The sequence below is a fragment of the Perca fluviatilis genome, chromosome 5 (assembly GCF_010015445.1).
Source record: "Perca fluviatilis chromosome 5, GENO_Pfluv_1.0, whole genome shotgun sequence".
NCBI lineage: Eukaryota > Metazoa > Chordata > Actinopteri > Perciformes > Percidae > Perca > Perca fluviatilis.
Genome location: NC_053116.1, coordinates 38612316 through 38637289, shown reverse-complemented (window position 1 = coordinate 38637289; position 24974 = coordinate 38612316). Strand labels below are relative to the sequence as shown.

The following is a 24974-nucleotide window of genomic DNA, read 5'->3' as shown; positions in this document are numbered from 1 at the left end:
CCCTCACTCTGACATCTCTCCATTAGTGCATGTAGAGGTACTGAGCATGTGTGTGTGTAATTCAGGCCTGTAATGTGTGTAGTAACAACAGAGTGAAATACATTGAAGATTAATAAAGTATACATTATTATACCGTGTGTGTGTGTGTGTGTGGTGTGTGTGTGTGGTTCGGGCCTGTTGTGTGTTTTGTGTGTGTGTGTGTGTGTGTGTGTGTGTAAAATTCAGGCCTGTAATGTGTGTAGTAACAACAGAGTGAAATACATTGTAGATTAATAAAGTATACATTATTATACCGTGTGTGTGTGTGTGTGTGTGTGTGTGTGTGTGTGTGTGTGTGTGTGTGTGTGTGTGTGTAAACCTACCTGGTGCTTTAGCGGCGGCTAAGGAGGCAGCGTGGGACTGGACCAGCGTGAGGCCGGACAGCGGGACACTTTGGTTGGCCGGTGCCGTGGCGACGGGGGCGGGGCTCTTGGGTGTGGCCGCGGGGACAGGGTTGGGGGCGGGGCTGGAGGCGGGCGTGGCGGGTATGTCGTACTTCTGCAGCTGCAGCAGGTAGGTCTCGGCGGTCTGCGACGGCCCCCAGCTCACCTCCAGAGACGCGGTGTTGGCCCGGACCAGCTGCACCCGAGAGGGAGCGCAGGGGCGCTCTGAGGACAGACACGTGGGACAGGGGCACGCAAGGTTACACTCCGGCGTTACACTCCGGCGTTACACCGTGGCGTGGGTAGTAGGGCTGTAATCGGGCCTTAAAAGTACGGCCCGAAAAGTACATTTTGATTGACAGCTTTTTAAAGTGCTCCTATTATGAAAAAAACACTTTTTTCTGGGATTTGGGGTGTTCTTTTGTGTCTCTGGTGCTTCCACACACATACACACTTTGAAATAAATCCATCCATGGTGTTTTGAGTGAGATACGGTTTCTGAATGTGTCCTGCCTTCAGTCTCCTGGTGAGCTGTTCAAAATCGGCTCGGACTGTGACGTCACAGTCCGAAATGAGCTGGCTAACCACAACCGTTAGCTCGTAGCGTTAGCATGCTAACGCTAATGCTAACACTAGCATGCTACGTCGTTCTCAATAGCAAAGCACTGCTACAACACACACAAGTTCACCATAATCTACAAAAGAACTACTTACATGTGCTCCCTCATTTAGAAGTCTCCCAGCTAATCCTGCCTTGTAACTGACCAAAGTTGGAGAAACAGCCTTTCTTTTACTGTCTCTAGAGTTAGCTAGCTGACATGCTCTACATCTGAGCTACTGAGCATGTGCGAGTGCAATCAAAGATAGTACAGAAGAAGAAGAAGAAAAGAGGTCTCACTCTGTAGCTAAAACAGAAACCAGGTGAAAAGAGGATCTGCAGCAGTGAGAGAGAGCTGTGCAGTACAACAACAATATGGTGTTTTTTGAAAATTAAACCATGTAAACCTATTCTGGTACAACCTTAAAATACAGTTATGAACCTGAAAATGAGCAGAATATGGGCGCTTTAATAGCCCGAACCCGTTTACAAAGAGACTGCGCCGCACGCACACAGCTCCTTTGTCTTTCGTAAAAAATGAGTCATTTATACATGTTTTAACATCATTTACTCATGAATAACGGAGGCTATAGGCCACTTGGAAGTTGGAACAAAGAAATTAATGAAGTCCTCCAGAGACCAGCCTCTGTTTCACCTCCTCGGGATCCATTTTCACGCTAATCGAAACGCATCAGCTGACCGCTCATTTACCATGGCAACCCGAAGCGCAAGCCCGAGCCCGGCAAAGATCTTCAGCTCTAGTGGGTAGGGCTGGGCATCGGTCAAAATCTTTCGATCCGGTGCCAATTTCGATACCTCAGTTTCGATGCCGGTTCCTTAACGATACCGTATGTTTTAAAATCCATTTCAACATCAACAAAAATACATTAAACTAGGGCTGCTCCCTCTTAGTGGATTAGTCGACTAATCAGTGGTTTTGGTCTCAGTCAACTTAGATCTCTTTAGTCCATTAGTCATGTCTGATGCTTTTTTCACGCTGAATGACTTATTTCCAAGAAACATATGAGCTCATCTCTGGTAAACACAAGAATTAAAGTGGTGCTTTTAGCATGACTCTTTGTGGAGAAACTCAGATCTACAGATCTGTCGATTAAATCAACTAATCGATTAGTCGATACAACTGAATGAGTGTTAGTCGACTAAGAATCTCTTCAATCGAGAACAGCCCTACATTAAAACACAAAGCTTTTATTTTCCACCTTAATTGTGAATCAAAACAGTTACCAAAATTAAAAAATTCTGGTAAAACTGCTTTATTATTAAAGTTGCCTTGCCTTACAAGCTCAGCCTGTCAGTCAGTCATCAGGGCCACTTTTTAGATTGACCGTATTCTCGTTTTTCAGTCAAATGGGAGGCACTACTATGATCGTATCAAAAATCACTACTTTTTTAAACCCTAAGCCATCATCTTTAAGCCATCTTCTAACCGTATACATACTGGGAACTATATTCTCGGAAAGGCGAAGCACTGCTACTTCTGCTAACTGGGCGGAGGGATATGCTCGCAGCACCTGAAAAGCACAGTTGTTACTTCCGAGCAAATCACTCCGCCCAAGTAGCAGTGCTTCGCCTCCTGAGAATATGAAGGGGATGTATGGACTTGTCTAACTCTGGGGGACACGGGGAATAAGACAAAGTCCCAATAAGTCGGCGTGCTCCTTTAATTCAGAGACAATTAATTGCACAGCAAAATTAGGAATTGTAGTGGTGATGTCATTTGTTGACAGTAACACCTGTGTAGCAGTAGTTCTCACCTGTCTCCAGGTACCACAGGTCCTTGCAGCACACCTGGTTGTTCCAGGCCTTTCTGTAGCCGTCTCTGCCGCTCCAGATGTAGAGTCTGGAGTTGATGGCCACGCTGCAGTGACCTGCTCGGGCTCTGGGGAGGTTCTCCTCCACGCTGTCCATCAGGACCGTCTCCCAACACATTGTGTCTACAGACAGACAGACAGGTATGTAGTCAGACAGACAAGCTGCAGTGTCATCCTCCTCATGTCACTACTCTTTGATAAATCAAGCTACATCCACACTACTACGATAATTAATCCCTGCTCGTACTTTTCACCGTTTTTAGTCTTTTCTGTATTTTTAACTTCTACATCCATGATTTACAAACGCAGAGTAACGTCAGACAATCTGCTTCCTGTTGACACCGACACGCACATGCCCAGTGTGTGTGAATGGTCATGTGACATGTGCTGTCAGACGTGTTAACATGGACGCAGAATAGTTCTGCTACTGGAGCTGAAACTCTTGTGTGGACGGAGACCGATTTTTGTCTCAAGGCGCCGTTTAAAAATAAAAATGTGCAGTGTAGATGTAGCCTGAGGGTGTTTGTGTGGACGTGTATTACTGTGTGTGTGTGTGTGTGTGTGTGTGTGTGTGTGTGTGTGTGCTAGTGTGTGCTAGTGTGTGTGTGTGTGTGCATACCTAGGTTGAGACAGGCCAGTGTGTTGGTACACTTCCACTCCTTCTCGTGAGTCGCCACTTTGACATCATCCATCACCAGAGGAACCCAACCTCCGAACACATACATCCTGACAGACAGACAGACAGGCAGAGAGAAAGAGAGAGACAGACAGACAGGGACAGATAGACAGACAGACAGAGAGAGAGACAGACAGGCAGGCAGAGAGAGAGAGAGAGACAGACAAGAGATTCCAGCATTAATGTCCGATTAAAAGATGCATCAACAACATGTGTGTGTGTAGTGTTTGTGCGTAGTATTACTTGTTGTTGATGGTGGTGGCAGAGTGCAGGCTGCGGGGGAGGGGCGCAGATCCATTAAGGTCCGGTTTACTCCACGTCAGGGAGTCTGTGACACCACCAGAGAACAGGAGCCATCAGAACAGATGTCAGACTACCAACATTAGCCGCGTCTCACCTGTCGAAACGTGTCTCACCTATGTGGAGCACCCACAGGTCTCCCAGCCGGCAGCCGCTCATCCCTCCGTAGATGATGAGTCTGTTGGCTGAGCGCCCGCTCGACGCCACGGCCGTGTGGCTCTCTCTGGGCGGCGGCGGCAGACCCGAGGTCTGTGGGATCTCCCAGCCGACCACGCTGGAGCCAGGCCGCAGCTCCAGACTGTACAAGTCGTTCAGATACCTGAGAGAGACGGGTAAAGAGAAGGGAAGGGCTGCTCTGAAACCGGAACAACAGGTAGGCTGCTCGTCTATAACTAAACTAGTTTTGGGTCCGACAGCGGAACTGGTTCAGGTACCTGAGGACTAGAAACCCGCTGCCTAAACGACCGGTATCTACGGGATTGAATGTCAACGCAGATTTTGGATGCCACTTAAATGTCTGCGCTGGCCTCTGGTGCTCCGAAACCGACCGGTACAGGCAACAGAAGCATCGCTGCAAGTGACGCTAGTTAACAATACACTTGGCAGCAGGTAACGTTAGCCTACCGCTAGCTAGCAGCTGGATTAAACCAAGGGGGTAAGCTTCGCTTCAGAACTCGAACCTCCTATGGCGCCATTTTGACGCTACAAAGAGCTCACCTCCCGTTAGCATTCCACTGACTAGCATACATTTTGGCGCCACTTTGACAGCGAATAACTTTACATCTGAAGCGTTTAAAGACTCTATTAGTCCGTTGTTTATTTCTAAAGAAACACGACGATGTATAAAAGGCTCCATTACCTTGTAGCTCACGTTATGGCTCAGTAGCAGACGCTTTTATAACAATAGGCTAACGGTTGGGTCATAACCACACACAGTAGAGGAATTACCGTATAGTACAGGAGAAGCTCACAGGCAGTTTGGACTTCCATTATCTGTTTAGGTTTAATGACTAATGTTAACTAGCATGTTAGTGATCAGTAATTAGCCTGTGCCTATGTTATCTCCTTACATATACCTACGCTCTCCGTCTCTGTAAGATTGGGAATGATTGAGATTTCTCTCGGCACAGCTACCAGAAGACTTCACACTTTCAGACAGGTTGCTCACGTCACATTTACGTTGTCTCTCTCAGTTGGAGGCTGCTCAGTAAAGCAAGAGATCACCAGAAAAGTGCTTCTAATAGCCTTCACTGGTCTCCGTCCAGAGCAACGGGGTCTATTGGTCCATTATATATATGTCAATGGATTAAACACGGTTCAAATGCTGACAGCTAAACGGTGTAACGTGTGGCTGTATTTCACTGGAGAGGATCCCAACACTGAGACGTCCAACAGTCTGCAGCTAAAGACACAGAGGACACTAGCTGCACTTTGAGAAACCATTGACACTGCCGGAGAAACACCACCAACAGGATTTACTGGTGCGTTCATTTGCACCTCGTAAATTCATGGTGCATTCAAGTGCACCTCAAGAAACTCGAGCTGTTGTTGTTGTTGTTGTTGTTGTTAAGTACCCTTCTGCCATCTAGAGGTACTTATTTTCGTTGTTTAACAGCAATAGAGCATATGGCCTTAGCAATAAACAAGCCGTTCTTTAATGTCGCCAACTGACGTTTCGTAGTAAGTGTTAAGTATCGGTTCAGGCACCAGAACTTTTTTTTAAAGTATCGTTTTAGAACCGGTATCGGGGGAAGAAAAAAAAAAACGATACCCAACCCTAGTGAGGATAGTCTGAGGTTTCCTACCTGGGGATGTTGTTCTTGGGGTCTTCACTGTCATTGGCCAGTCCTCCAAACAGGTAACAGCAACTGCCAATCAGGGAGAAGCTGTGTCCGAGGCGGGGGCAGGGGGGCGGGCCGTTCTTTGGAGCCTTGGCCTTCAGACGTTTCCACTCCCAACGACTCGCCTGAAGGACACACAAATAGTGAGTCAGCAGCCCCCAGATGTTCCTCACAGCCCCCAGATTTCCCCCCAGATGTTCCCATCACATCAGAACACTACCATCCATCACATATTTCAAAAAGGCGTACAAACTGTTCCTTCTCAACAGTCACACTTGTACACAATGACTTGTTTCATGTATTGCCCAAGTCTTGTTTGCACTGTCTGTATTGTTGTTTTCATATGTGTCTGTATGTGTCTAGTCCATGCTGATGTCCTGTACAAATATGTCTGTCCTCATGGGTCTTAACTGTGTTCAATGTTTTAGGTTTCTGCAGATCAGGAACCTGCTGGAAACCAGTTTTTGAGTCAGGCCCGTCTATATTGTAACTTAATGTTACTTTTAACTTTCCTGTATAATAATTGAAATGAATGATGAATGAAATGTTCCCCCAGATTTCCCCCAGGGGTTTCCCCAGCCCCAAGGTGCTTCCCCGGTAGGGATCGACCAATATGGATTTTTTAGTGCCGATGCAGATTCCCCCCCCCCCCCATCAGCCTTAGCCGATGACCGATACGGATGCCCGATTTTCTTGAGCCGATATTTGGAGCCGATACTGCTTTTGCTCCCTCAATTTACATCATAAAAATGTAAACCCTGCCACATTGGATTTGTTTTCAGAATCTGCTCTGCCATTTCTTTACAAATAATAAAAACACAGATCAGTGTCACTTCTGCAATCACCTTACATTCATATCACCCAAATTATGTGTGCAGTGTGCATCATATGGATGGGTGCAGCGTCTCCAGCAACACAGAGCTGCCTGTGGGCGCCTGTCTGTAAATGATGCCGGGGAAAAACTATCGGCGAACGCAGCAGCCGCGTATCGGCCGATGCCAGGCGGGCGTTTCTCACTGACCTGCAGCTCGTACAGGTCGCTGCTGTATTTGCCGTACTCCACCATCCCTCCGAACACCAGCAGCCTCGTCCCGTCGCACGCAAAGCCGTACGCTGCGCAGCCGGGGGGGACGTCGCCTCGCACTGCGGGGATGAACCACTGGTTGGTAGCTGCAGGGGGGACAAAACAACAAAACAAACAAGTCATTTTGCCAGTTTGCATGTCAGTTTTCATGGTATTATTATTATTTTTTTTTATTTACAGTTTTTAATGCCAGTTTTCAATGTCAGCTTTCATGGTTTAATTTTCAGTTTTCATGTCAAACTGTAATGTCAGTTTTCACGTTATTAAAAAGGCTATTTTAATGTTTTCATATCAGTTGTTTACATGTTCATGTTTCCATGTCTCCATCTCTTTTTGCTGCAGCACCAGAGGGGTGTGTCTCTGTGACGTCGCCATTGTTTTCAGTTAAAACGCGCCATTTCTCTCTGTTTCTGCCGGAGCCGCTCTGTTAGCTTAACAGCTAATCCTGTTAGCCTGCGGATACGTCGTTAGCTTCAACAAACAGGAGCTAACCTAGCATAGCTAGCTAAACTCCCTCTGTGGATTCCTAACAGCCAGCATCAGTTTTCAATCACACACACACAATATAATATATAAACAAATGATATTAGCACGTTAGCTTCCAGTTAGCATTAACAGAAGCTAAACGTAGCACAGCTAGCACTTCCTCATATAGCTTAACGTGAGATGTGCTTATTGTCCACACGTTACGGTACTTTATAGAAGTTTAAAGAGTTAAACCGGTACCGGTACCTGTGTTGTAGACGTGCAGCTCATCCACGATCCCCTCGTTCCCTCCGCCGAACACCACCATTAGCTCCTTGATAGCCACGGCTCGGTGTCCGTGCCGGGGCCGCGGTACTGGCCCGGTCCAGCCCAGGATGCGCTTCCAGCGGGGGTTCAGCACCGCGGGTTCGGATGCCATGACGCTACTGTCAGGGTCCGAGTCTCCCGGTCTTCAGTGAGAGTACAACAAAAATAAAAAAATTAAGTCGAGAGTTGTGTCGAAAAGATTTAACGCTCAGGCTCGCTAACAGCGCCTCAGGATTAGCATTGGCCTGCTAACTAGCTCCTGATGCTAACTAGCCGGCTGATTTGAACGGAAGCTACGTAACGTTAGTTAGCTCTTTCTAACGGAATCACGGTACGTTCCTGCGGACAGGTTCAGTCTTGTAGAGCCGGTTAGGGTTCTGCGGATCCCTCTCCGGTGATCCAGTCTGTGGTTCTAACAGGGACCAGTGTTGTGTTAACTAGCCCAGAGACTGCAGCAGGCAGTCCGCCATTTTAGCCCGGTGAACACTAGTGCAAAAGTCGGTAGCTCCTCAAGCTAACAGAAACTAAAAGAAAACAGAAAGACGGCTGCGGGTGAATGTGCTGCACAGCCGCTCCATGCATCAGTGTGAGGCGGGACCGTGGGGGCTGAGAGCTGCTGTTAATTGCGAAGAGCAGAGGGTCTGTGAGCCGGGCTGGGAGCCGCCATCTTGCTGCTAACGGCAACCAAACAACGCACAGAGAGAGAGAGGCTAGGTGGCTAACTGCTAACCGCTAACAGATCCACCGCAGGGTGTCAGTCGACACACTCACAGCGAACCGAATATGCGGAGACACTGAAATGTCATTTTCAATTTAGAGATTTTGGGCCATTTAATCTTCCTTAACATTTCTTCTTTCGGACTTTATAGTCCGCTACATTTCAGAGTGAAATGTCGTAGCCTACTACTCATTCCACTACATTCATCTCACAGCTTTAGTTACACATGAGGAATTACACACACACACTTACATATATACAAATTCACACATAGACACAATCTGACAGCTTTCGTTACTAGTTACTTTACACATTAGGATTTTTACAGAGACACACTTACATATATACACACACACACATATATACACACACACACACACACAATCTGACAGCTTTCGTTACTAGTTACTTTACACATTAGGATTTTTGCAGAGACACACACACTTACATATATACACACACACACAGATAGACACACACACACACACACACAATCTGACAGCTTTAGTTACTTTACACATTAAGATTTTTGGGGTTGGTGACCCCTGGTCTACACACACACGCATGCACGCACACACGCGCGCACACACACACACACACACACACACACACACAACCAGCTGTGTGTTTGGTCTCATCATCTCAGCTGTAGACTTGTAGTCCGTTATATTGTCGGCTAGTTTACTTTAGAATCAAACATCAGATTTTATAAACTACATGTAACTAGTAACTAAAGTAAATAGTAACTAAAACTGCAACAGATGAATGTAGTTGAGTAACTAAAGTAACTAGTAACTAAAGTAAATAGTAACTAAAACTGCAACAGATGAATGTAGTGGAGTAACTAAAGTAACTAGTAACTAAAGCTGGAACAGATGAATGTAGCGGAGTAACTAAAGTAACTAGTAACTAAAGCTGTAACAGATGAATGTAGCGGAGTAACTAAAGTAACTAGTAACTAAAGCTGGAACAAGTGAGAGTAACTAAAGTAACTAGTAAACTAAAGTAGTAGGACTAAAGTAACTAGTAACTAAAGCTGGAACAGATGAATGTAGTGGAGTAACTAAAGTAACTAGTAACTAAAGCTAAAAAATGAATATAGGAGAATAAGTAAAGTAAATAGTAACTAAAGCTGGAACAGATGAATGTAGTGGAGTAACTAAAGTAACTAGTAACTAAAGCTGGAACAGATGAATGTAGTGGAGTAACTAAAGTAACTAGTAACTAAAGTAACTAGTAACTAAAGTAACTAGTAACTAAAGTAACTAGTAACTAAAGTAAATAGTAACTAAAGCTGGAACAGATGAATGTAGTGAACTAAAGTAACTAGTAACTAAAGTAAATAGTAACTAAAGCTGGAACAGATGAATGTAGCGGAGTAACTAAAGTAACTAGTAACTAAAGCTGGAACAGATGAATGTAGAGGAGTAACTAAAGTAACTAGTAACTAAAGTAACTAGTAACTAAAGTAACTAGTAACTAAAGTAACTAGTAACAAAGTAACTAGTAACTAAAGTAACTAGTAACTAAAGTAAATAGTAAATCAAAGCTGGAACAGATGAATGTGAGTGAACTAAAGTAACTAGTAACTAAAGTAAATAGTAACCAAAGTGGAACAGATGAATGTGGAGTGGAGTAACTAAAGTAACTAGTAACTAAAGCTGTAACAGATGAATGTAAGGATAAAAGTAAAACTAGTAAATTAAAAGTAAAAAGTAAATAAAACTGAAAGCTGGAACAGATGAATGTAGGAGTAACTAAACGTAACTAGTAACAAAGCTGGAACAGATGAATGGGGAGTAACTGAAAATAATAACTAAAGTAACTAGTAACTAAAAGCTAAAGCGGAACAGATGAATGTAGCGAAGTAACTAAAGTAACTAGTAACTAAAGCTGGAACAGATGAATGTAGCGGAGTAGAAGTAGAAAGTGGCCTGAAAAGAAAAGACCCAAGTAAAGTACAAGTACCTCAACATTTGGACTGAAGTACAGTACTGGAGTAAATGTACTTGCGTTTTTTGAAATCTTATCATTTTGACATAATAAAGTCAAAGGTTTTACAGAGGGAATCTCTTTTTATCACTCCATAAATTAGAAAATACATCCAACAGCCAAGAAAAGAAGTAATTCTGCATATTTAGTTTCCTTTAAAATCTCTTTTTGATGAATGTCTTTTAACTAGAAGACAAAAAAAGATGCTTTATGATAGCCAGTCTTAATAGTAGATTGCATATGATATCCAAGAAATTACTTTGGCACCGGAGGATTTTACTTCTCATTAAACCAGCCATTTGTGTAGAGTTTATTGAAATGCTTTTATTTAAGAGAAAAAGTCATATTCTGACTGTATTATTGCATGTGTCATAGTTTTCTTACTTAATTTGGTTCTCATAAAGCGCCAAATAAAGTCAGCAAAAAAGTTCCTTCGCCGTCATAGAAAAAAAGCGTCATTTCTTTTAGGAAAAAGGTGGACAAAAACGCCCCAAAATTGTCTAAAAAAGCACCAAAGTGTCTGAAAAACTGGCAAAAACATTGAAATAAGCATCAACATGTCTAAAAACGTGGCAAACACATTAAAATAAGCATCAAAATATCTAAAAAAGTGGCAAAGACATTGAAATAAGCATCAAAATGTCTAAAAAACGTGGCAAAAACATTGAAATAAGCATCACAATGTCAAAAAAAGTGGCAAAAACATTGAAATAAGCATCAAAATGTCTAAAAAAAGTGGCAAAAACATTGAAATAAGCATCAAAATGTCTAAAAAAAGTGGCAAAAACATTGAAATAAGCATCAAAATGTCTAAAAAAGTGGCAAAAATATTGAAATAAGCATCAAAAGGTCTAAAAAAAAAAAGTGGCAAAGACATTGAAATAAGCATAAAAATGTCTAAAAAAAGTGGCAAAAACATTGAAATAAGCATCAAAATGTCTAAAAAAACGACCCTAAAGCTTAAAAAAAAGGTCTGTCAAAATTTATTGTGAACCTAAATTGAAATGTGGGCCGGATCAAAATCTGCAAGGGGCCAGATTCTGCCCGCGGGCCTTGATTTTGACCAACGTGTACATTATATCATATTCCTGGTGTTCAGTATGAAGCCACCGGGTGGGGGGGGGGGGTCCCATTTATTGAGAAAGCAGTAATATAAATTGTTTTACTTCCTGTAGTAGTTGCATAAGTGAATGGAATAGAAATAGACATAAATAGGCAACGTAAAGTAATTCCACACATTGTAATCAAATCAGTACCCCTACGATTGTGTACTACTACAGTTTATTAAATGAAGTCCAAAATATGTCGCTGACTACAAATGGCTAGTATCAGCTAGCGTAGCTAACGTCAACGTTCAGTAGCCGCTAGCTAACGTTAGCGTGACTTTGCCTGGAACGCTACAGAGTCGTGAGTCGTGACTTGAAGTTGTAACTTACCGGCTAAAAAATGTGTCAGAAACGCATCATTAGTATCGTATCAAATGGAGAAGAACCTGCCATTCATCATTTCATGTTTTGGGGTTGTTAACCTTTAAATATTCCCGTTTTCCTGTGAATTTGAACGTGTATCAGGAAGCTGGATTTATTCACCCTCAGATCCTGATTGATGTTTAATTGCCGTGTACCTCTGCAGCCTACTTGTCTGTATTGATTCACTGATTACATATAATCACAATTCCAACGAAACGCCTTTCCATACAAATGCACCATAAACACTCCCAGGTGCCATCTTTGGTTGTTGCTGTGGTTACCCATTGAGATGAACCATTACTTTATTCAACCAGTGTCCTGAGGCATCATGGGAGCAGAGCCAAAGCAAAAGAAAAGACACTGACGTCGCAAGACCAAACCTTACATAGTTTGACTGTATTTTCCATCCAGTCTGTTGTATAACCCACATTATTTCACATTTAGCTGAATATACATTTAGAGATTACAATATTAACTCTGCCACTGTTGCCTTGGTTATTCTCCAGCAACTCCCATGAAGCCCAACCCCCCGATATTAGTGAATGTGACGTCTGCAAATGGTGTACGGCAACAATTTGACATTCAAGGTAGTTTGTGATTTCAGAGAGTTAGAAGCCAGAAGCATTTTAGAGCTTTCTAATGACCAACCAGTGTCCTCCCACTAGCTTTGTGGAAGACTTGGTGACCTCGTTTGGCAAACTTCCCCAGAATTGGGTTTCTTCGTGGAGTCCGTCTCTGGGTTTGTGTGTCTTTGTGGTAGTTTTGCAACTCTCACATTAGACCATTACTACCATCAGTCTAAAAACATTGGAACAGCTAGAGCAGAGTACTTTAAGAAGCTTAAAGTTAAACTTGCTAATGAAGTCCTTCTATTAGATCTGAGAAAAGTTTTAAGTTACAATAATTTGTCTTAGGTGCTGCACCTAAACTTTAACACGTTACGTTAAACCTGTAACAGTGGCTCAGAGTACAGGGTGTTCCAAATTATGCAAGTGAGATTTTCCTTAATAGTTGAAGACTTGACAGTATAATTTCAGTCACCAACTGTTATGGTGGAAGTCAAATTTCATTGAATAAACTACCCAATGAAAACTGGATGCATTTCTGGGCCCTAATGAGAACCTTTGGAGCATCCTCAAGCAAAAAGATCTGTGGGGGCAGTTTGCATCAAACCAGCAGCTCTGGGAGGTTATTCTAACACTGCAAAAGAAATCTAAGCAGAAACTCTCCATAAACCAATGACGAAAAGGGGGGGGGGGTCCTATGTTAACATGCGACTTGCCCTGTAGAGGTTTGAAATAGATTTTGATTTCAGTAACTGACCGCAATGCTGCAAATAACCATTCTCAGTTCTTTACAACCTATACAATGTTTAGAAACTGTTGTGCATAATGTGGAACTGTGCATTTGGAGTTTATTCTGAAGATAGATCTATCTAGTTTTCATTGGGTGGTTTGTTCAATGAAATTCAACTAACACCCTAAGAGTTGGTGACTTAAATTATACACTCCTTTGCATTGAATAAAAAATAAATCTGTGTCAAATATCCCTTTCATAATAACTAGGAACAGTGTCTAGTGTGGGCCCACCTCCCTGTGGAAGAGCATTAAAGAGAGCAAACCATAGTGCAGTGAACTAAAACTTTATTTAGATATCAATAAACAGATTCCTGCTCAATAGTCCTCTCCGTCATCCTCCTCCTCTCCCACGCTGTCGGCTCCGACCTCTTCGTAATCCTTCTCCAGCGCCGCCATGTCTTCCCGGGCCTCCGAGAACTCGCCCTCCTCCATCCCCTCGCCGACGTACCAGTGGACGAAGGCCCGCTTGGCGTACATCAGGTCGAACTTGTGGTCGAGGCGAGCCCAGGCCTCGGCGATGGCCGTGGTGTTGCTCAGCATGCACACGGCCCTCTGCACCTTGGCCAGGTCGCCCCCGGGAACCACCGTGGGCGGCTGGTAGTTGATGCCCACCTTGAAACCGGTGGGGCACCAGTCCACAAACTGGATGGAGCGCTTGGTCTTGATGGTGGCGATGGCGGCGTTCACGTCCTTTGGCACCACGTCTCCGCGATACAAGAGGCAGCAGGCCATGTACTTGCCGTGGCGAGGGTCGCATTTCACCAGCTGGTTGGCCGGCTCGAAGCAGGCGTTGGTGATTTCGGACACCGAGAGCTGCTCGTGGTAAGCCTTCTCGGCCGAGATGACCGGCGCGTAGGTGGCCAGGGGGAAGTGGATGCGAGGGTAGGGCACCAAGTTGGTCTGGAACTCCGTCAGGTCCACGTTGAGGGCGCCGTCGAAACGAAGGGAGGCGGTGACCGAGGACACGATCTGGCTGATGAGCCGGTTCAGGTTGGTGTAAGACGGGCGCTCGATGTCCAGGTTCCTGCGGCAGATGTCGTAGATGGCCTCGTTGTCCACCATGAAGGAACAGTCCGAGTGCTCCAGCGTGGTGTGGGTGGTCAGGATGGCGTTGTACGGCTCCACCACGGCCGTGGACACCTGGGGGGCCGGGTAGACCGAGAACTCCAGCTTGGACTTCTTGCCGTAGTCCACGGACAGACGCTCCATCAGCAGGGAGGTGAAACCGGAGCCGGTGCCGCCGCCGAAGCTGTGGAAAACCAGGAAGCCCTGGAGGCCGGTGCACTGGTCCGCCTGGGGACAGAGACAACCACATCACCCAACATGGCCGTAAACGCACCACAGTCAGACCGATGGCTCATTTCACGGTTAGGACTAGTCACCGCGCATGCATGGCTTTAAACCAGAGCAACCGGAGGAAACCCCAGATCCTTGTGTGGTCCTTCGGGTCACTGGGACCCGAAGGACCACACAAGGATCATGTACTTCCCTTTACTTTGAGAATTGCTCTCTAAACCCGGTTTCTTGTAAAGTAAGTAAGTAAAGTTTATTTATAGAACACATTTAAACACAGTTTAAGCTGACCAAAACGCTGTACAAACAAGAACTAAGGTGCTGTATTAACCCTTGTTTAGAGAGCAATTCTCAAAGTAAAACAGAAGTACATAATCCTTGTGTTGTCCTTCGGGTCACTGGGACCTGAAGGACAACACAAGGGTTTAATGTAAGTATCAGCAGGAAAATGTACTTACAGTATTCAAAGTAAAGAACTCTCCTCCCATTGGAGAAAGTAAAGGACCCAACCAGCTGTGTGTTTAATGGTCTCTTCATCTCAGCTGTAGACTTGTAGTCCGTTATATTGTCGGCTAGTTTACTTTAGAATCAAACATCAGATTTTATAAACTACATGTGTTCTGTGTGCAGGAATCTTAATGTGTAAAGTAACCAGTAACTAAAGTTGTAACATGAATTAGTTGAGTAACTAGTAACTAAAGCTGTAACATGAATGTAGTAGAGTAAAAAGTCCAATATTTCTCTCTGAAATGTAGCTGAGTAGAAAGTAGCATGAAAAGAAAAGACTCAAAGTACCTCAACATTTGGTACTGAAGTACAGTACTGGAGTACATGTACTAGTTACATTCCACCACTGCAGTGAGATATTCAATTTAAAGCGAGTCAACAGCTCCATGTTGAGATCAAGGTGCCCACCAGTTTGCGGATCCGGTCTAGCACCATGTCGATGATCTCTTTGCCGATGGTGTAGTGGCCGCGGGCGTAGTTGTTGGCGGCGTCCTCTTTGCCGGTGATCAGCTGCTCGGGGTGGAACAGCTGGCGGTAAGTCCCGGTGCGCACCTCATCTGGTGACAGATCACAAGTCACTTAATGGTTTGACTTCTTAAACATCTATAATTTATTTTCTATGAATATAGCATATTCCTACATTGCATATCAATGGTGTGTTATGATTTTATTTCGTGTTTACTGGTCCCCTCCTAGCCTAGAAATCTAGACCCACCCTAGTGGCAGCAAATTGTGCAGCCAGGGTCAGTCAAGCAACTCTCCGTTGGCTTGGAGCTGGAAAAACTAAATTTTGGTCAGGCCAATCACATCGTGTATAGAGTTGGTGGGCGGGGCTTATGGCTGCTGCTGGGAACAGCGGTTTTCTGGAAGACTTTGAGTTCAGCTTTTCTTTGAGTAAAGAAAAAACAGCACTGAAGTCACTTAAAAAAAAAGGAAGATTTGTTCAGAGTTTTGCCGACCGGATACGGCAACAGTTTAATCTATCAACTAGCTATCCTATTACGTGCAGAGGGGAATTTGAAAGACAACCGTTTATCCTGCCCCCTCGGATTGAGCCCTGACAATGGAGAGTTCCCAGACCCAACATCTGGATGTGGGTCTGGCTGGTCAGGCTAGGTCCCTCCCTGCCTTGCTGCTTAAAACTGCATTCTCCCGCTACGGTGGCTTGACTGTGGGGCTAGCCCCTCAACACAATGTGCATTGAATGTCAGAAAATATTAATATGCATGCTAGAGTGATCTGTGATCAATGTAGAGCACAAGCTTTTTTTTATATTTCACACTTGATTGAGTGAATTTAGGAAATGTCGACGTCACAGTATTTAATATTTTGAATGATACCCAGCCCCACTTAACTCTGAGGTCTAAGGGCATTTTCACATATCTTAAAATTCACATTTTAAAAGTCCCATGGCATGACAATTTCACTTCGAGGTTTTTTTTAACATTAATATGAGTTCCCCCAGCCTGCCTATGGTCCCCCAGTGGCTAGAAATGGTGATAGGTGTAAACAGAGCCCTGGGTATCCTGCTCTGCCTTTGAGAAAATGAAAGCTCAGATGGACCAATCAGGAATCTTCTCCTTATGAGGTCATAAGGAGCAAGGTTACCTCCCCTTTCTCTGCTTTGCCCGCCCAGAGAATTTGGCCCACCCATATAGGAAAAAAGAAATTCAAACGAGCAAAGTGGCAGTTAGTCAATACCACACCTCCACCCTCCACCTTGCCCCCCCCCCCCCTCTCTCCTCCTCAATAGCTACAGACACAGAAATGGTACATCCTAAGGAAAGCTCATTGTGGGACTGGCTCTAGTGGCTGTAATTCTGCACCAAGGCTGAATTTTGGGAAAGAGACTTCAGATACAGTATTAGGGGACCACTAAGGTCTATATAAAAGAGACTTCAGATACAGTATTAGGGGACCACTAAGGTCTATATAAAAGAGACTTCAGATACAGTATTAGGGGACCACTAAGGTCTATATAGAAGAGACTTCAGATACAGTATTAGGGGACCACTAAGGTCTATATAAAAGCATCCAAAGAGCACCATGTCATGGACCTTTAACCATTTATATATAACTGATCCCTGGGTTTCATATAAAAATGAAAACAAACTGCTTTCTGTATCACAACACACACATTCTAGTGCAATGTGCAACGAGATAATTTGGCACTAAAGCTGAAACTTAGGTTTGCTTTTTGAAATTCCTCAAACCTCGGGGGGGGGGGGCCTATATATTTAACAAGTTTACCGATGACCGTGGGCTCCAGGTCCACAAAGATGGCCCTGGGGCTGTGCTTCCCGGCGCCGGTCTCACTGAAGAAGGTGGTGAAGGAGTCGTCCCCTCCTCCGCTGGTCTTGTCCAGCATCTGACCGTCCGGCTGGATCCCGTGCTCCAGGCAGTAGAGCTCCCAGCAGGCATTGCCAATCTGGACACCGGCTTGGCCAACGTGCATCGAGATACACTCCCGCTGGAGGAAGACAAAGTTTTAACATTTACCAGCAGCGGAGGAAGAAGAAGTATTCAGATCCTTCAGTAAAAGTTCTAATACCACACTGTTAAAATACTCTGAAAGGCCTGTATTGAAAAGGTTACTTAAGGTAAATTCCAGCGATCAGTCACAATCAGACTGACAACGAACGCCGTGCTCAAGCTATGTGACTGGTTGCACGGCATTCCTGGGTCGACTGGTCACAGTTTTCCCAAGATGGCGATTGCCTGTGTACCCAAAGGTACGGTCTTTATAAAGTCTTTCATAAAACTGTCTGTACACCTAAAGTTCAACGCTTCTGTTTACAAGTAGGGACCCTCATTATGCTACCGTGGAAGTGTGGTGCTGATTGGAGCCTTGTTAGTGGAATAGAAATGGTGCTTTTTTTAACTCTACCAGTGGCCCGAATGCCTAGTGTCCATCAGCAGTTTGCACTAGCTTGTATCAAGCTAAATGCACATTCGATTAGCAGGCAATATATCCAAGAGAACAGTTGACTCAGTACACATGTTATTAACACCTAGGTTCATTTTGCACCAGAATTGTCCTTAAGTGTAATGTAGTTAAAGTATTAAAACATTTTAGAAAAGAGTAAAAGGATCCAACCAGGTGTGTGTTTAATGGTCTCATCTCAGCTGGACTTCTAGCTGTTATATTGTCGGCTAGTTTACTTCAGAATCAAACCTCAGATTTTAGAAACTACATACGTTCTGTGCACAGTAATCTTAATGTGTAAAGTAACTAAAGCTGGAACAGATGACTGTAGAGGAGTAGAAGTAGAAAGTGGCATGAAAAGACTCAAGTAAAGTACCTCACCATTTGGTACTGAAGTAAATTTACTTAGTAACATTGTCAGACATTTTTACCTCTCAACCTAGTGTCTAGTAATAACCACATGTTGAAGACAAATCAAATCCAAGCTCTGAAAGGAGGAGACCAAAAATAAAAATATATAACTCTTCTAAAGAAGCCGATAACCCATCAGGACTAAACCACAGACATGCTGTACACTTAAAGTGGTTTACTCAAACAGCTGCACGATGAGAATCTAATTGTGATCATTTTGATTGATACTGCAAAATTATTCACAATATCAAAGAGTAATCATTTTTGTATGTTACCAAAAATTAAATTAGTGTGACATTTCTGAAAAAGTTCCCTTAGGCAGGCTGGGACATCTCTACAGCACCTAAATACTTAATATAATAGCAGCCAGGCAGAGGAAGGTTACAGGACTACTTTTATTCAGTTATAACTAGGGTCACAAAGGAGAGGACATTTCTGGGAAATTTCCAGAAACTTCCCATAGAAGTTAAGCTTTTGATTTACTATAGTTAGTGGGCTATACAATTAACATAGGTTAATAATAGCAATGGGTTATGTAAACCACCCACCCCCCCCAAAAAACCTCCATTTTAAATACTAAATGGCCAGTATGTAGTACCTATGCTGATCACTGCACGGGCATGTCATTGAGGAATATAGTGAGGACATTCAAACAAAGTTGCATTAAATCAGGTTGTTTTATTATTAAGATTATGCCACAAGATGGTTCTCAACAACATTTAAGTTCCCCATTATAGACTAACTGTATTATGACAAGCAATATCAAAAACATCCAGTTTATTCCCATTAATTCCTGTGGAAAGTTACCAACTTTTAAAAAGTCCCAGAATTTTGAAACCCTAATTAAAACTACTTTACCCTAACTGGGTCAGTCGGCACACTGACTTACAGAAGCTGCAAGCAGACATGGGCTGGCATGATAACCTTCAGCAAAAAATGTGTCCGTTTTACAGTATTGCAATTATAGCTTTAACATATTACTTTGAAATGCCAGGGCAAAAATACCTTCTATAGACCTTTTTCACAGCAGACATGTTGACATGTCATAGTAGGAAGAGCACAGGTGTATTCAACACCATTATTGATGGCTGCATTCCACTTAGGAGAGACTCTGGTATTAAACCATTAATGATGGCTGCATTCCACTTAGGAGAGACCCTGGTATTAAACCATTACTGATGGCTGCATTCCACTTAGGAGAGACCCTGGTATTAAACCATTACTGATGGCTACATTCCACTTAGGAGAGACCCTGGTATTAAACCATTACTGATGGCTGCATTCCACTTAGGAGAGACCCTGGTATTAAACCATTACTGATGGCTGCATTCCACTTAGGAGAGGTCCTGGTATTAAACCATTACTGATGGCTGCATTCCACTTAGGAGAGGTCCTGGTATTAAACCATTACTGATGGCTGCATTCCACTTAGGAGAGGTCCTGGTATTGGGCATGCTGACTCATTGAAATCTCTTACTGGGACACTTGATGGAACTGAGCCATAATTAAGGTTATCAACTTCAGCTGTGCTTTTCCTACTACGACAAGTCAACATGTCTGCTGTGAAAAAGCTCCATAGCTTTGAAAATGTATTACTTTGAAATGCCTGGGTAAAAAAAAACACCTACTGAACACACTGCATTTTACTTTTTAAACACTGCACGCTGGCAGAGAGGGGATTTTAAAGCTGCACTTTCTGGCATTGACGACTCAAAAACCAGCAGGAACATAAGACGTAGGGGGGTCAAACTCAAGCTCCCTGAGGGCCACTCTAGAAAATGAGAAATCGCATCAAGGGCCAGACATACAAGTTTATTGCCTTTATGTCATGGGAAAAGTCAAATATCTTTTACTGTATTATTGCAGGTTTCATATAGTCTTCTCACTTACAGTTTAGTTAACAAAAATTATGAAGAAAATGACAAAAACGTTTGAAAAAAAAAAAGTCACATGTATTTGGGCTAAAACGTATTGAGACCCTAAATGTATATAGGGGCCGGATTAAAATTAGCGGGGCCGGATCTGGCCCGCGGGCCTTGAGTTTGACACGTGTGGTAGTAACGTCACTTTAAACTGCGGTCTACCTTGAAACCGGTACCCGGGCCATGCCCAGCCGCAAGTAGCCTTTAACAGAAAAGTATTTAATTTAGTTCTGCTTTATCCAGGTGTCAAAAGTATTCATTCACTACTCCGGTAGAAGTATAGATACTAGGGTGTAAAAAGACTTCTATAGTATAGATACTAGGGTGTATAAAGACTACTGTAGTATAGATACTAGGGTGTAAAAAGACTACTGTAGTATAGATACTAGGGTGTAAAAAGACTTCTGTAGTATAGATACTAGGGTGTAAAAAGACTACTGTAGTATAGATACTAGGGTGTAAAAAGACTTTTGTAGTATAGATACTAGGGTGTAAAAAGACTACTGTAGTATAGATACTAGGGTGTAAAAAGACTTCTGTAGTATAGATACTAGGGTGTAAAAAGACTACTGTAGTATAGATACTAGGGTGTAAAAAGACTACTGTAGTATAGATACTAGGGTGTATAAAGACTACTGTAGTATAGATACTAGGGTGTAAAAAGACTACTGTAGTATAGATACTAGGGTGTAAAAAGACTTTTGTAGTATAGATACTAGGGTGTATAAAGACTACTGTAGTATAGATACTAGGGTGTATAAAGACTACTGTAGTATAGATACTAGGGTGTATAAAGACTACTGTAGTATAGATACTAGGGTGTATAAAGACTACTGTAGTATAGATACTAGGGTGTATAAAGACTACTGTAGTATAGATACTAGGGTGTAAAAAGACTACTGTAGTATAGATACTAGGGTTTAAAAAGACTACTGTAGTATAGATACTAGGGTTTAAAAAGACTACTGTAGTATAGATACTAGGGTGTAAAAAGACTACTGTAGTATAGATACTAGGGTTTAAAAAGACTACTGTAGTATAGATACTAGGGTGTAAAAAGACTTCTGTAGTATAGATACTAGGGTTTAAAAAGACTTCTGTAGTATAGATACTAGGGTTTAAAAAGACTACTGTAGTATAGATACTAGGGTGTAAAAAGACTTCTGTAGTATAGATACTAGGGTGTAAAAAGACTACTGTAGTATAGATACTAGGGTTTAAAAAGACTTCTGTAGTATAGATACTAGGGTTTAAAAAGACTACTGTAGTATAGATACTAGGGTTTAAAAAGACTTCTGTAGTATAGATACTAGGGTGTAAAAAGACTTCTGTAGTATAGATACTAGGGTTTAAAAAGACTTCTGTAGTATAAATATTAGGGTTTAAAAAGACTTCTGTAGTATAGATACTAGGGTTTAAAAAGACTTCTGTAGTATAGATACTAGGTTTAAAAAGACTTCTGTAGTATAGATACTAGGGTGTAAAAAGACTACTGTAGTATAGATACTAGGGTGTAAAAAGACTTCTGTAGTATAGATTCTAGGGTGTAAAAAGACTACTGTAGTATAGATACTAGGGTGTATAAAGACTACTGTAGTATAGATACTAGGGTGTAAAAAGACTTCTGTAGTATAGATACTAGGGTGTTAAAAAGACTACTGTAGTATAGATACTAGAGTGTATAAAGACTACTGTAGTATAGATACTAGGGTGTAAAAAGACTTCTGTAGTATAGATACTAGGGTGTAAAAAGACTTCTGTAGTATAGATACTAGGGTGTATAAAGACTACTGTAGTATAGATACTAGAGTGTATAAAGACTACTGTAGTATAGATACTAGGGTGTAAAAAGACTTCTGTAGTATAGATACTAGAGTGTAAAAAGACTTCTGTACAAGTTCAAGTATCAACTCAAGCTTTTTACTAAAGTGTAAAAGTACTCATTTCAAAACTAAAGTATGAAAGTAATTTAAGGAGGGAAAAAATAAATAAAATGTCATTAAAAGGACAAAAGCTTAGGCCACGCCACAGAGCCTATAGCACTACCCCATCTCCACAAAACATTTCTCTAAAGGCCATACTGACTATAATGTTATATTAAAAAAAGGTTAATGTTGAATAATTTGGGATGCAACAGTTTCAGCTGCATTTATGCCCATTGAAAAACTAATTTTAGTACAAAGCAAATACATTAGAGAACCATACGTTTATACTTCTGATCCAACCACAATCAGATTCACTCCATCCACATGGCACGATTTATCTGGAGAAGTTTTTATTTAATTTTTATTTCAAACGATGACAAGCCGGAATGAAATAAAGAGTAACGGGGCAGTGTTTTTAAAATGCAAGTAGTAGAAAGTAGGCCTACAGATAATTGCGTGAAAAAAAAAAACAATTACTCAAGTAAAGTAGGCTACAGATAGCCAACATTTCTACTTCACTAAATGAAGTTAATGAAATACTTGCACGTCGTTAGGCTACGTGACGTCTCTGGCCTTACCCATTAGCAAGGTAACACCACCAACTTCAACCACACTTCTTAGCACAACTTAAAACGTAACCTTTCCATAAAAAGTTACTTAACCGCTCTTAGTTAGTGACCGGGAGCCTGGTTAAATAAAAATATTAATTATTCCGTCTACACCACAAGCCCAGACAACCGCCCCAAGAGCAAACATTTGGTGCGACAGACGAGCAGAAACTCGGGACAAGCCCAGGCTCTAGGAGACAGGCTACAAATGCACATATATGAAACAGATACACATATATACAGTACAGATACACATAGATATTCCACGGATATATTCCGTACTCACCATGTTTCCTGCTGCTGATTTAGAGGGATGAAATAAGGAGCCAGGAACCAACTTAACCTCTCTGCTAGGAGTGCTAAGTGAAGACGCTGAAGGACTGGCTTTAATGAGCCTTTTATACTCGAGTTTAAGGCGAGAACGAGCCGCGGAATCCGATTGGTCGAGAGTCACAAGAGCTCCTTTCTTATTGGTTAGACGCAAACATTCTGGTTCTTCACAGGTGTAACTGATCAGCATTGACCGAGGACGTTTAGGTCACTCTTTGAAACCGCGGTGGAATGTAACTGAGTACAATTACTCCAGTACTGTACTTAAGTTATCAAATTTTGAGTTTCTTTGTAGGCCTACTTTACTTGAGTCTTTTCTTTTCATGCCACTTTCTAGTTCTACTCCCCTACATTGATCTGTTCCAGCTTTAGTTACTAATTACTTTAGTTACTCCGCTACATTGATCTGTTCCAGCTTTAGTTACTAGTTACTTTAGTTACTCCGCTACATTGATCTGTTCCAGCTTTAGTTACTAGTTACTTTAGTTACTCCGCTACATTCATCTGTTACAGCTTTAGTTACTAGTTACTTTAGTTACTCCGCTACATTCATCTGTTCCAGCTTTAGTTACTAGTTACTTTAGTTACTCCGCTACATTCGTCTGTTCCAGCTTTAGTTACTAGTTACTTTAGTTACTCCGCTACATTCGTCTGTTCCAGCTTTAGTTACTAGTTACTTTAGTTACTCCGCTACATTCGTCTGTTCCAGCTTTAGTTACTAGTTACTTTAGTTACTCCGCTACATTACATCTATTTCCAGCTTTAGTTACTAGTTACATTCATTCCAGCTTTAGTTCTATTCCTTTACTCCTTACATTCATCTATTTAGCTTTAGTTACTAGTTATTTACTCGCTTACATTCATCTGTTCCAGCTTTAGTTACTAGTTACTTTAGTTACTCCACTACATTCATCTGTGTTTGTTACTTAGTTACTGATTACTTACTCCGCTACATTCATCTGTTCCAGCTTTAGTTACTAGTTACTTTAGTTACTCCGTTACATTCATCTGTTCCAGCTTTAGTTACTAGTTACTTTAGTTACTCCGTTACATTCATCTGTTCCAGCTTTAGTTACTAGTTACTTTAGTTACTCCGTTACATTCATCTGTTCCAGCTTTAGTTACTAGTTACTTTAGTTACTCCACTACATTCATCTGTTCCAGCTTTAGTTACTAGTTACTTTAGTTACTCCGCTACATTATCTGTTCCAGCTTTAATTTCTATTAATTTAATTACACTACTTCGTTCCATCTTTATTACTATTCTAGTTACTGTCCATTAACATTCCAGCTGTTTCCATTACATTCATTCCAGATTCCATTACATTCATCTGTTCCACTTACTATACTAATTACTTCATCTGTTCCAGCTTTAATTACATTACATTCATCTATTCCCTTTTACTAGTTAATTTAGTTACTCCCACATGCATCTGTTTCCAGCTTTAGTTACTAGTTCACTATTACCTTCATCTTTCCACTTTAGTTACTAGTTACTTTAGTTACTCCGTTACATTCATCTGTTCCAGCTTTAGTTACTAGTTACTTTAGTTACTCCACTACATTCATCTGTTCCAGCTTTATATTACTATTACTTTACTTCCTTCACATCTTTTTAGTTACTAGTTACTTAGTTACTGCTACATTCATCTGTTCCAGCTTTATAGTTAGTATTACACTACATTTTCCAGTTACTAGTTACTAACATTCATCTATTACAGCTTAAATTACTCACATTCATCTGTTACCTTTAGTTAATTTTAGTATTAATCCGTTACATTGCATCTATTACAGCTTTAGTTACTTTTCCACTAATCACTTCCATTGTTACGCTTTCGTTACTTTACTCCCCTACATTCATCTGTTCCAGCTATAAATACTAACTATTGTCTTTCCATTCTATTTACTTATAGTTACTCCTTACATTCATCTGTTCCAGCTTTAGTTACTAGTTACTTTAGTTACTCCAC

The 24974-nt window shown here is 42.0% G+C and overlaps 2 protein-coding genes across 2 annotated transcripts in view; both read right to left on the bottom strand.

Annotated features, from left to right (window-relative positions):
* Window positions 1-8330, bottom strand: part of hcfc1b (host cell factor C1b) — a 43685-nt gene extending 35355 nt beyond the window's left edge. Inside the window, 8 exon segments of the mRNA XM_039801383.1 lie at window positions 363-647; window positions 2796-2975; window positions 3472-3578; window positions 3772-3856; window positions 3945-4147; window positions 5634-5794; window positions 6691-6839; window positions 7486-8330. Of these exon segments, the coding sequence (XP_039657317.1) occupies window positions 363-647; window positions 2796-2975; window positions 3472-3578; window positions 3772-3856; window positions 3945-4147; window positions 5634-5794; window positions 6691-6839; window positions 7486-7657 (1342 nt within the window). The 5' untranslated portion in view covers window positions 7658-8330.
* Window positions 8331-13350: 5020 nt separating this feature from the next.
* Window positions 13351-23087, bottom strand: LOC120559889 (tubulin alpha chain-like). Its single transcript, XM_039801967.1, has 4 exons — window positions 22961-23087; window positions 17133-17352; window positions 15291-15439; window positions 13351-14375 (listed from the first exon to the last, which is right to left on the bottom strand). The coding sequence occupies exons 1-4, from the start codon at window positions 22961-22963 to the stop codon at window positions 13398-13400; spliced, it is 1350 nt and encodes a 449-aa protein (XP_039657901.1). The 5' UTR covers window positions 22964-23087; the 3' UTR covers window positions 13351-13397.
* Window positions 23088-24974: the final 1887 nt, after the last annotated feature.

Bases quoted from the DNA above. Each gene is read 5' to 3' on its own strand.
- LOC120559889 (XM_039801967.1), bottom strand. The intron at 15,440-17,132 runs GTAAACTTGTTA...ATCTGTCACCAG, and splicing joins CCTGGAGCCCACGGTCATCG to ATGAGGTGCGCACCGGGACT. The intron at 14,376-15,290 runs GTGGGCACCTTG...CTCTGTCCCCAG, and splicing joins TAGACCGGATCCGCAAACTG to GCGGACCAGTGCACCGGCCT.